The following is a 13007-nucleotide window of genomic DNA, read 5'->3' as shown; positions in this document are numbered from 1 at the left end:
TATAATAAAATAAAATAATTTTTTTAATTTTTTTTAAAATGCTCTTAAAATATAAAAACAAATAATTGTTTTTAAAATACTCTTAATAGAATTGATTTCAAATATTTAAATAAACTTATTTAATTCGCTAATTAATTTTTTTCTTGAAATAAATTTAATTTGAGTCAGTAAAAATACAATACATCTCTAATTCATATTTTCAAAGAAAAAGGACAGCGCCTCAAAACTGACCACCGGAGAAACAAGTCCCCGTCAGCAAGGATGTATATAGAGAGAGAATCTGTCAGCAAGATTTTTTTTTGAAAAGATGAAGATTATTTAATTGTGAGATCCTGTAACGAGAAACTATCTAGTACTTTACATTCTCTCAAACTAGTAACAGCAAACAATCACCAAAACCATCAGATTAAGACTTCATCATCGCCCGCCGTCCGATTCCCCACTACGACATCATTAGATGATCTCACAACACAAGTGTACCAGCTAACCAGGTTTCCAGTCATTATTCTATTCCAAATAGTAAAGTCATAGTTGTCTTTCGTGGATTCAATGAAAAACTAATATTATTAGTGCCCACCCTCTCAAATAAATAAAAATATCGGAAAAAAGTGCGCGCGGAGTAATTATCATTAATAATAATATAATAAGGAAAAAAAAAAAAAGTAAGTGAAGAAGGTGGTGGAGGTGGCTGTTTTGATCGCATTCCCTCATCTCATCTCACCTACCAGATCATCAGATCCTGCTCTGCCTGTGAGAAAAAAATTATTTATTTATTTCTTGGATCATCGCCTTAAACAAGGTGCTCTCACGGCTTCTGATTTTTTATTTTTTCTTTTACAGTTCTGATTTTATTTATTTATTTTAACTTCTCCTAAACTCTAGGTTTTTAATCATTTCGTTTTGTTTGGGGATGCAGTTTTTGAGATAGAGAAAGAGAGAATATGTTTGGAATTGTAAGGCAAAAGATTAGTTCCGGAGGTTCTCCGCTCCTGGTATTATTATTATTAATATTTTGTGTTTGTATTTTTACTTTATTTTTTGATTCATTTAATTTGTAGCTGTTACATTTGCTATTTTGTTCTTTGTAATTTTTGTTCGTTTGTGTGTAGGCTTTTGGGCAGAGGATTCGCCCTGCGGTATCGGCATGGAGAGGTTATTCATCTGCAGCAAAAGAGGTAAATGCAAAGCCATTTTCTTTTTCATTGTAAATTTATCGGTTGTGTTATATATCAGGAGAATTTACTTTTTTTGGTACCATAGTTGGTAAAATTATTTTTTAATTGATTGTTTGTAAATCTCTTGTTCAGTTTTTCGAAATTGTCTTGTATTGGGTTTTCAATCCCCCCCCCCCTTTTATTTGTTGGCGTTGTGGAGTTACATTTTAAATGCTGTTGTTATCTCTTAGCTAAGGTATGCTTAGTTTTCCTGGAGAAGATAAAACTGAGATTTTGCACTTGGTGAATCTATAATTGTGTGCAGATAACAGTTAGAGAAGCGCTAAACTCTGCGCTCGATGAGGAAATGTCAGCTGATCCTAAGGTCTTTTTGATGGGTGAAGAGGTGAGAATAGCCTCCAATGTTTTAATGGAGTTCTTTTTTTGATGTTCTCTTCTTATGTGTCTTGTGTTTATGTGAAGTGCAGGTTGGTGAATATCAGGGTGCATATAAGGTCAGACTTTCTTGCCAATGATATAAATTTGAGGTTTTCCATATTTGTTGCTATCCCTCTCTTTCATCATTATTATTTTTTTCTGTTGACGAGTCTGATGGTCCATTTACCTTGAAATTTTCATTTTCTGTAGATATCCAAGGGGCTTTTAGACAAGTATGGTCCCGAGAGAGTCCTTGATACACCAATCACAGAGGTTAGTTTTATCGCTGGACTTTATGATGTGGAATTTGATGTTTTGCTTCTATTCTTTGGTGATGGTTGTTCCCTGACCACCATCTGCTTTTCTTACATGTCTAACAGGCTGGTTTTACTGGCATTGGAGTTGGTGCTGCTTACCATGGTCTCAAGCCAGTTATTGAGTTTATGACATTCAACTTCTCTATGCAGGTTTGTTGGTTTCCTATGGTTTATAAATACCTTGTGCAAAGAGATTCTCTGATTCAATAGTGACAAATAAATGTTTGGATGCCAGATAGTACATTGATTGAACATGTGTTTTAGAGTGATGTTGATGGAGTATATTTCTTTGACATTTCAGATCTCTTATGCCGAAATTATATTTGTTTGGGATTTCAGATGGGTTTTGCTGAAATTGTTACTCATTGCTCTTCAATTTTGGCTTTTGATGCAGGCAATTGATCACATCATTAATTCGGCTGCAAAATCAAATTATATGTCTTCAGGGCAGATATCAGTGCCCATTGTTTTCAGAGGGCCTAATGGTGCTGCTGCTGGAGTTGGTGCTCAACACTCTCACGTATGGTGGCTGTGCTTTCTTATCTATCTGCCATTTTGCAAGCTCTCCCATCTTTTGTGTCTCTGTGAATGATGACTTTGTAGTTTGATACTAGAGTATATGGCTTGATGGCTTAAATCATTTTTGTCATGTGGTCATTGGTTGTTGCTCCAGAGTCCAGTGTATTCTGAAAAGAAGCTGCATGCCTTTTATTTTCCGTCTTATTGTTTGGGTTTTATAATTGATCATATTAAATCTTGGAGAGGACAGCAACATTGTTCTTTTGTTTTAGGAGAATCTTGGTTCAAACACAATTATTGATTACAACTGATTCCCAGTATTTGATAGTGGAAAGAGGGAAACATGATTGTTGAAGATGTTGTTTAGCAAGTTCTGTGTATATGCGTGTGTAATTGCCAAATTGTTCAGAGTAGTGATTGTAACTCAGTTTATTGAGGGCTAAATGCTCGATGACACTCCTTTCAGTGTTATGCTTCGTGGTATGCCTCCTGCCCTGGGTTGAAAGTACTGGCTCCTTACTCATCTGAAGATGCCCGTGGTCTGTTAAAGGCTGCCATAAGGGACCCTGATCCCGTTGTTTTCCTTGAAAATGAGTTGTTGTAAGTATCTTGATAAGTGGTGATTATTACATTTTCCTAGGTTGATGTCCATAGTTGATTGATCTTTTGTTATTCAGATATGGTGAGACATTCCCTGTTTCTGCTGAAGTACTCGACTCCAGTTTTTGCGTTCCAATTGGGAAAGCCAAGGTACCCCTCTTTGAAGTCTTAAAGATTATTCCTTTTAATGTTTCTGCAGTTATCTGCTATTCTGTTGTGCTCTTTAATTATTTATTTCTGCATTTTCATTTTCCCTTCAAATTGTTTACTTTCAACAGATTGAGAGAGAAGGGAAGGATGTGACCATTACAGCCTTTTCAAAAATGGTTGGCTATGCTCTCAAGGTTTGTTCTGTGCTTCAAATGTTCTCCTCTCATTGATTTAATATTTTTTTACCATCACCTATCAGGAGGAAAAAGATGATGGCTATTATAGTGGTCTTGCTTCTTTTAATGATGTGGCATTGCATTAATATTCAGGCCCCCATAACTGATGGAGTTGAATTTGGGTGGAGGTTGTGGATGCTACTTTTACTTTAATGTTGTGATGTGACATTGTATTGTTATTTTGTTGAGCCCCTCTTTTGGGAGGCATCCTGTATTTATTTTGTAGTGCAGAATGGGATATGTTTAACATTCTGATATGAAGCCATTTGTTTGGAGAATTCCCTGTGCCAAGTTTTTATATATAACACATGCCATGGACAAAACATTTCCCCTTCCATCTGAAATCACAAGGTTGTTTGTTTCTCAGGCTGCTGAGATACTCGCAAAGGAAGGAATCAGCGCTGAGGTAAACCGTTGCTAGGACAGTCAAGCCCATACAGCTTATAGCACTTTCAGGTCTGATGACAAAAATAACTGATCTTGTTAATGCAGGTGATTAACTTGCGCTCAATTAGGCCGCTAGATAGAGACACAATCAATGCTTCAGTCAGGAAAACTAACAGACTGGTGACAGTTGAAGAAGGGTTTCCTCAGCATGGCGTTGGTGCTGAAATCTGGTTCGTATTCTTTCCACTAATATATTTAATATCTCCTGGAAAATTATTCTGGCTCCACATGTATTTACACATTATGCTATTTTGTGGGCAGCGCGTCTGTTGTTGAAGAGAGCTTTGGTTATCTTGATGCCCCAGTTGAGAGAATTGCTGGAGCTGATGTTCCCATGCCTTATGCAGCTAATTTAGAGAGATTGGCTGTTCCACAGGTCTGCTGTTTCTTCTTTTTTGGTTTTTATATATCAATTCTTCTAGTTTGATCATTTTCTGGCGCGTGCCATAGATGTGCTTACTACCTTAGATGTTTAAATTCTTAGCTGTTTCCACTGGACTGCCAAAACCTATTGGTTAGTTAGAATCCTTTCAACATTTAATAAAATTGTATCCATATAAACAATCTGTGAATTAAATCAGATAGATGTCTTTGCTACTTTCCTCTCGACAAAAATTTTTCCCCTATGAATCCTTTTCCTCCAAGTACCGTTTTCCTCCAAGTACTGCTTTTATATGGCCTTTTGTTTTGTTCTCTTTATAGCTAAAGCTTTTATATGTTGACTTATTTGCATGATGGGAATTTCAAGCACGCTGCATTTTTGGGTTTTTTTAATCTTTTGGTTCATGCCATGTGCAGGTTGAGGATATTGTTCGTGCAGCAAAGAGAGCTTGCTACAGATCTGTGCCAATGGCTGCAGCTGCTTGATGATACTCATTAAAGTCTAGAAACCCTCTTAAATTCAGGTCAGTTTACTGCTGGCTGTTTGTCCATCACTGGTTAGTTTTGTTTTGTAATATTTTGCATAATATCTTCACTTTTATTTTGTTATTCTCGTAATGACAAACAATGATGCTTTCAGGAATCTGAGAGATGTACATTTTTCCCCTTCTGGTTTCTGCTGGGAAGGAACAGCTCATTGAATAACATGGAGCGTGTTGATGACAGCGGGAATTTTTGTCTATGTTTTTTCGAATTTGTTACCTGATATGAACCCGTATCACACGTGAGCCAATAAATATGTTTACTTGTGGATTTTTAGAGCGCATTCTCCTTTGAATGGTCTGTGATGTTTCCAAGTTTATCTTCATATGATCAATTTGATTCCCTTTTATTCATAAATTGATGTATTACATGCTCTTCATGACATCAGCTTGAATTTTAGAGCCCCTAGTTAAATAAATTAACGTGTTCTGGGTGTTACTCGAGTATATAATGTGAAATGCACGCATTAGAGAAGTTTCATCTGCTTTTCTGTTTAACATTGCTAGAAATACAAAGGTCATTGAGATTAACACATGGTCTCTTCTGGTTTTTCTTGACACAAAGGCACAGTTGCACAGTTATTTAACCAGTCACAGCCTGCACTCAACCTATGTGTTCCAAGATATTTCATTGTTTGGAGCTTAACTCCCTCCTAAGTTATTCCTATATCTAGATATTAAACCATTTAGCCGCTCCTTTTTTGTACTTAAGAATCTTGTGATGAACTGGATAGTACATGGGGTTTATCAGGAAATGACCAAAATCAAAGTTATCTAATCAAGTTGGCAATGTTTAGCTGTTCTCCTTTATTCCTTCCAATCTGCTGTCCTCTTGTCTTCTGTCTGGATTTGGTTAATTAAAGATTCGGGTGGGTTTAGGTGGCCTGGATTCGTCTTGTCAGGTTCCCCACTGAATAGGATATTATTACGGTAATGTCCAGGACCCTTCCCGGTATAAACGCTCAATTTAATCATATTTCTTGTAAGTTGTAAATAAAATATAGATAAACTTATTAGTATTAGATTTTTAAATGTCCAAAATGTTCGACTCTGGTTTAGCTGCACGAATGAAAAAACAGGGGTCATTGCTTGCTCGACTTGTAAGTTTTTAGCATGGAAATGGTCCAAAAAAGTGTCAAAAACAAATATAGTGCGCGCTTGTTTGGTTTTGGATGAATGGTGCTCTTGTTTTTGCTATTCAACCTGCTTTTCATTTGAATTTTAGATATTTTTATTATTTTAATTTTAATGTATTAATCTTACAAGTAAAAATAAAAGTTAATTTATTTTTAATTAAAAAATATTTTTACAAATCACACTGTCGTTCATTACTAATCAAATAATCAAATATTTTTTTAGACACATAATGCAGTTAAAAGTGTTTTTTATTTTAAAATATATTAAAATAATATAAATTTTACATGAATTAGCTGGCTTTTCCAAACGACCACACCCCCACCCTGTATAAATCTTTTGAAAGCATCTGTCTCGCGCATCATCTTCCTCGGACCTGTAAAGCACACATCAAAGGCTATACGCGTAGTCTGAAACGCTGGCAACTAGGCCATCCCATAGTTTTTGTCGGATTATCTACCACAATAATAAATAATTCTTGTCAGTTTGAAAGTGACCAAACATCTAACAGTGATCAACAGTGTTATAAGCAAACTCTGGTATGCCTAATTTCGGCATAACATTTAAAAGCTTTTGCCATAAACCATAGCATTGATGGACAGCAACAGACCATAAATGCCGTGATCTTGATAGAATGATCTTCAGAAGCAGTCCGGACGCAATAAACCAATGCATCTGAGACCAACAAATGAGCTGAGGTTCTGGTATCAGAGGAAGAAAAGAAGTTTTCCTCCAACCAGATCGCCAGCAAGGGAGTCTGGTGAGGTTTTTCAACAATGAGATCCATGAACTCTGAAAGTAGCTCCAACAGAGGACTACAAACTTGGGTTATAACCCTCAGGTGCAAAAAAGGTCTTTTGAAATGCAAGGTTACATGAGACCAGATCAACTTGCCTGGAAAAATGAAAATCAAATAATTTGTAACAAGCAGATGATCTAGTATTACTCAAGAACGCAATACGAAATTATCATAAAGAAAAGCAAAACAAGGAAATTGCTACTCCTCACTGGTAGTTTCCAAAATAATAATGCTGGGGGCTGATACCTACTATCTGGTTGGCTTGACCCTAGCTGCCTCTCATCAGAATTGAGCTAAGAATGTCTGATATAAACTCCAATTCTATTCTTATCTCTTTGTCTGCACGGTATCTTGGAACAATTTCATCTGGCTCTGGCAAATTAAATCATTCTTCTATGTTTACTCATGACGGGCCTTCTATTCAGCTGTTTTCCTTTTCTCCATCCCTGAACCTCCCAAATATTATAAGTGATGGGAAGCAAAGCATCTAAGCATGAAAAAAGTTGCGGAGAAGGGAAGCAATAACCAGGAAGTTCATTGGTTGTGTGGAGTCACAGTAAGAATAGACAGAGCAGTAAACCAGTTAGTGCAGCCCATGTTAATACAGTGGCTTTAGCATTGTTTTATCGACAAGCTTATTAAAAAAAATGGCTTCCTACTAAATTTTGCCAGCCTTCCAGACTAAAATTCAGGGTGCTTATTCTGCCATTGAAAGAAGCTTGTTTCAGCACTAAATTCCCCTTCACGACCAAGATTCTTGTTCTTTAACGAACTTGGCCCTAGAAGTTCTCAAACGCACAAAGTCTTTGATGTGTGCTTTCTCAGGTCTGAGGAAGATGTGCGTGAGAGAGATGCTTTCAAAAGATTTATCTAAGGGCAGGTGCGATTACCTGATTAAAAGTCAATTTCCAAAGAAGTGCATTTTCGATTCCGTTCCGGTCAGTAGAGTCCTGATACCTTTTCCTTCCAGGAAAGAGCTCCTTGGGCTGAAGTCAATGAGCTCTTAGTAACAGGTGGTTTGAGTTGGTGTTAAAAGATAGGAACGAACGAAGTTAGTGGTATGAGATGATAATGGAAATGCAGCTGGTGATGCAGATTACAGCCAAGTCTATAGCTTCTATGGGGATAGCATCGGACGGTTGATTTTCATGGATGAAGAGAGAAGGCCAAGTCGAACTTGATAAAGGAGCCGAGGTTTACTGGGTCATAGGCTAACGTGGTTACATGGCAGCTATGCTTGATGGGCACAGCAGGAATGGTTTTCTTAACATCATCACCAACAGGAAGGATTTTCAAGACTGCCCTTTTGGCCATGAACGTGTTAGGAGGAGTGTTGGTTTATGGAGATGAGTTTGGTGGTGTCAAGGTAGTGTCCACTGTGCTTTGTGGGTGGGGTTTTTGTTGGGGAATAAATAAATAAATTACGCTTGCTCAACACTAGTAAAAAATCTATTTAATTGTTTTTAATGCTACAAGGATTAATTAATTTGTTTTGATAAATTATAAATAACTCTTATTATTATTATTATTTTGTCGAAAGTGGCCTCAGGTCCTAACAACTAGACAAGATCAAAGAGGGAAAGATTATCCCTACAATGCCATCCCTCAAAGCAGATTTTCTAGCAGCAATAAAATTTTTAATTATGAATTGAAAATTGGATGCGTTTGTTTAATAAAAAAAAACCTAGTGAATTATATGTTTCAATAAATATTAAAACAAATCATTAAAATTAATAAAAAAACAAAATTGAAAAGTAAAATGATAGATGCAAGTTAAGAAATCTCATTTCATGAGGAGCTTTTTTAAAAAAAAATTATTTAATCACATATAATAATTTCTTTTTATGAATAGTGATAACTTAAATTCCATTAAAACAAAATAATTTCTCATTTTCTTATCAGTTCTTTTCACTAAAAAAATATAATTTTTTCTATGTTTTTTATTTAATAAAAATCAAAAGCAACATGGACAAGTATATTTATAAAAAATAACTACTTGCAGTGAAGATAAGAATAAAATCTCTCTAATTAAAACTCTTTTATTTTATTAATTCACTCTATTTTTTTGGCATTTTGTTTTTACCATAATATATGTTATTAATACAACATCTTATCACAATCATCAAAGCAAATTTTAATTCAAAAAATTAATATTATTATAAGTTTGACACAAATTTATTAAAAAATTTAATAACAGTACACTATCTACAAGTTGTTGCGATGAACTTTTTTAAATTATTGCCTGGCTCATGTTTAAAATTAATTTGAGTTAGAGCTGACTTGATGAGATTCAGTCAATCTAACTGGTTAAAATACAAATTGTTCAAAAATAATATGACTTTATAAAAACATTAAAGACAACATTCTTTTAACTCTTTTTCTATAAGATGATGATATTTTAGATCGACTTAGGTTCATCCATCAAATCTATGACTTAAGTTATAGATCTAGTTGGATTTAATAACTTTATGTTTTAGAATTATTTTTACATACAATCACACAATAATAAAAATCAACATGTATATGGAAACAACATAATAAATTTTTTTAAAATACAAAAGCATTACAAATGGCAATAATTTGTTTTTTGCTAATGTTATAAAAACAAATGCTACAATTGTACTTGAAAACAAAATAAAACTTGAATGATATTTAATAAAATAATATTCAAAATATAATTTTAATTAACTTATTTAAATGAATTATAATTAAGATTGAAGAAAAAAATAAAAAAGTTTAAAAAATGCCCAGGAATTTGGGATTAGATAGGACGATACATCTGGCCCATGAATCCATATGCCAAGCTTTCTTTTTTCTTTTTTTTATAAAATGTACAGTCCAATTATTTTTTTAATATATAAAAAAATAGATAACATGTCATGTACTTACCCAAATTCCAATCACGATAATGATATCTGAAAAATTATGTTGTGGATTCTTAGACTTTAAGAATTATTTTTCAATTTGTTTTCAATAAAATGTTTTACAAACATCATTAAAACTTTAATAAATCAATTTATTAACTTAAAATACATTTAAATCGATTCTAAAACACAGAATTAAACAATGAATTCTCTTCTAATCCTAATTTTTTTTGGCTAAACAAAAACTCAAAAACACCTTAATAACACTCAACTCTCCAAAATAAACACATTGCCACAAATTTTGTTTTTTTGGTAATGAAATCTTGCCAACCGATTACCTTACATTTCCTTCATTATTTTTTAACATCTTTCTACTTAAACTTAGACAAATAAATGTTAATAAAATAAAGTTTTGAATTAAAAGTAAAAGTTTTAAACTGAAGGGCTAAAAAGAAAATGAAAAGTCTCTATAGGCCAAAATCTTTGAAAAGGTGATCAATGAACAGTTAAAAAAATTGTGAATAGTTACCTCACTATCTTCTTATTATTTAATTTTTTGCAAGTAATGAAAACAATTTTTTTTTAATAAAATCAAGTATCAATCCAGTATGAAAATATTTTTTAACACCACGATGACCACATAAAAAATAAATATAAACAAACTATCAAGCATAATTATCCTTTCAAAACAATGTAGAATAATGATTTTTTTTAAAAAAAAAACTTTAATGATTGGGGTAGAAAAAAATCAAATGACTAAAAAAACATAAAGGAAAATACTATTACAATCTATAGTATTTCTCCTTACTTGCTATGGTGAATGCAGAGTAACAACACCACACCAATTAGATTTCTTTTAATAATACATATATGTACATTCTTACAATTTATTGAGGCTTGAAGCATTTTTAAGAGAATACTAATATATATTAATTAAACATTAAAAAATATTGTATGAAGAAAATAAGAAAATACACATGGATCATTAGATTACTAGTGAAACCTACAAGCAAGTCCAAGTTTATTTATTTATTTATTTTGACAAAGATAGGTATTTTATTAAATTAAAATTGGAGAAGACTTCTACATCTAGATATGAAGTCAACCCTAATTAATACAATAAAATTCTCAGTATAGAAAATGAAATGATTTAACATGTTATTACAAGGACGTCCAAATAAACAAAAAATACAACGTGAATTTTGCAAAGAAAACTAAATTAAGATCTAAAATTCAAATATAAAAAAAAATCAAAATCATCTTACAAATGGACGAACAATTAACATTTTTTTTTTAATCAGTATCGATCTATCAGTAGGTATATATACCACCTTGATCTTCCACTTGATACGCCTTTTTAGTCAAAGGATCAAAAATTAAAATATTAGCAATCTACATAAACCTTCATTACATTCCAAATTAATACCCATAAAAGGTCAAGAGGACACACAGGAAAAACAAATAATAGGTAAGATCAAGACCAAGCATTAAACTAAAGAAAATATCAGATAAGCTAGACAAATATGATATAAAAAAACATTAGATCTAGAAGAAAGAATACTAAAACTAGGATTATTGAATGAAAAATAAACAAAAATAAAGAAGAAGAAGCCTTGCTGTCGAAAACTACACCAGGACAACACATAATTAATAAAACCCTAAAAGAAACCCAGATTAATTACAGAGAAAATGAGAGTAGGTCCCAATTTAAGATTATAATATATTAGTTTATATTTAATTTGTATTATCTTAAATATATAGCCAATTATTTCTAATATATATTTAATGAAAATAGATCTAATTAATGGCATTTAATTGGAGCACATGCTACTAAGTTTTGTTGGGATTTCCATAAAAGCTCTTACATCCTCCGTTGGTAAAGATATATCATGAACAAATTAAAAGGACACAATCTGCTGTATAATTTAATTTCATGAATAACTAAAATGACACATTAATCTCCTCAAAGTATAATTAAATCTGCTTATCTACATTTTAAATTTATATTTTAGCTCATAATTTTCAAATCTAGAAACTATAATGGGACAAATGGCTCAATTTGTATCTATATAATAAGGATATAATAGAAAATTTTATGTAGATCCCTTAAGAAATAAGAAAAAAAGTACCCGGTCGTCATTTTTTTCTTAAATAAAATTATTTTCTTATGTTGCTCAAGGGGATTTTTGAAATGTAATGTATAATTTTATGAAATGACAGTATAATTTCGGGTCAGCGAGCATATTGGATTTTTATCTTTTCACATCATCAATCTCCTAGTAAGGTAAACGTCAGTCAAATAAGACATACCTGGGACTGCTTTTGACTCATCATAAGAAATATTACCGGAGTCGCCGACGCGGCAGATTCATCGTTGGAATCTGAAGTGGAAGGTCGTGGACATGGAGGTTGAGAGGAGGCTCCTTAACTTAGACACCAAGGAAGGCGATTTTGTTGACCATAGAAAGTCTACGTCTCCTGGCTTTAATCATTATTATAATAAAAATTTAAAGAAATATACATGCAAATAATTGAGAACCGTAGAGTACACATTAGTGTCCCCTCCAGCATCTCAACAACAATTCCCAGGCTTCCCGTCTGTAGACTTGTTTGATTGGGGAAATGAGAGATTAAATGACCACTTTCCCTCCTCTGTGGTCAATATTTCGGTTCTCGAACGCGGGACGTGATCCATTAAAATTTAAGTTTTCAAAGCTCCGACGTCAATCCTACATCAAACCGTGTCTCCATCTCCACGGTTTCTAGTTTAGTTGCGTAGGATTAACCAAAAAAAAAACATAGTTTAGTTTCATCCCAACTAAGCTGTCGCTAAATCCCATCTTCATTAATTTGAAATTATGAGGTGGTTGTGGCACGACTGGTAAGATTTTGATATAAATTTAAAGGCTTGAATAAAAAATATTATTTTAATATATTTTCAAATAAAAAACACTTTAAAAAATAAACACAATAACATATTAAAAAACATTATTTTAATTTTTATGAATTTTCAGGTCAACAACAGAATCCACAGTCTAAATAATTATTGATGATCACTTTACTCTACACAGTTTTGAAAATCTTTTTGACCCTTGTATTTATCTATAACTGTTTCATGTGTCTCCTGGCTCCTACAATTAGAAATTTGTATGGACAAGATTTCCGTTTAAGGAAATGTTCTTCTTACCCAGTATTTGTTCGATTAAGATTCTCATTTCAAAGGATCTAAAATGGAAGTAAAGATCTCGACTTATTATTTTTGAAACAATAAAAGGGCTAGAAGGAGTACACTCGCACACTCACCGCTTTCCGGATATTCTTATATAGACTCTTGGTTTATGTTTATTGAGTGTATAGCATTTTCCCTTAAACTCTATGATATTAAAGGTGGTGTGGGACTGTGGGGTGCAAGATTCAAAAGGGTGA

The 13007-nt window shown here is 33.0% G+C and overlaps 1 protein-coding gene and 1 long non-coding RNA gene across 2 annotated transcripts; one reads left to right on the top strand and one right to left on the bottom strand.

Annotated features, from left to right (window-relative positions):
- The first annotated feature begins 591 nt into the window (after positions 1-591).
- LOC133702145 (pyruvate dehydrogenase E1 component subunit beta-1, mitochondrial-like) lies at positions 592-5223 on the top strand. The gene is made up of 16 exons (XM_062126385.1): positions 592-799; positions 917-992; positions 1110-1175; positions 1480-1560; positions 1643-1669; positions 1803-1865; positions 1973-2059; positions 2304-2429; positions 2895-3028; positions 3106-3178; positions 3307-3372; positions 3782-3820; positions 3907-4031; positions 4123-4237; positions 4660-4766; positions 4883-5223. The coding sequence occupies exons 2-15, from the start codon at positions 942-944 to the stop codon at positions 4726-4728; spliced, it is 1122 nt and encodes a 373-aa protein (XP_061982369.1). The 5' UTR covers positions 592-799; positions 917-941; the 3' UTR covers positions 4729-4766; positions 4883-5223.
- Positions 5224-6151: 928 nt separating this feature from the next.
- On the bottom strand, positions 6152-8077 carry LOC133702365 (uncharacterized). The gene is made up of 2 exons (XR_009843711.1): positions 6964-8077; positions 6152-6812 (listed from the first exon to the last, which is right to left on the bottom strand). It is a non-coding gene; the product is annotated as an uncharacterized LOC133702365 (long non-coding RNA).
- Between the last annotated feature and the right edge of the window lie 4930 nt (positions 8078-13007).

This window comes from Populus nigra, chromosome 8, assembly GCF_951802175.1.
Source record: "Populus nigra chromosome 8, ddPopNigr1.1, whole genome shotgun sequence".
Lineage (NCBI taxonomy): Eukaryota > Viridiplantae > Streptophyta > Magnoliopsida > Malpighiales > Salicaceae > Populus > Populus nigra.
Note: the sequence above shows the minus strand (reverse complement) of the source record. Positions and strands in the feature narration are given on the sequence as shown.

Coding starts and splice junctions, on each gene's coding strand:
- LOC133702145 (XM_062126385.1), top strand. CDS start 942: ATGTTTGGAATTGTAAGGCAAAAGATTAGTTCCGGAGGTTCTCCGCTC. Junction 3,373..3,781: donor TGGTTGGCTATGCTCTCAAG/GTTTGTTCTGTG, acceptor TTTGTTTCTCAG/GCTGCTGAGATACTCGCAAA. Junction 4,032..4,122: donor GGCGTTGGTGCTGAAATCTG/GTTCGTATTCTT, acceptor TTTTGTGGGCAG/CGCGTCTGTTGTTGAAGAGA.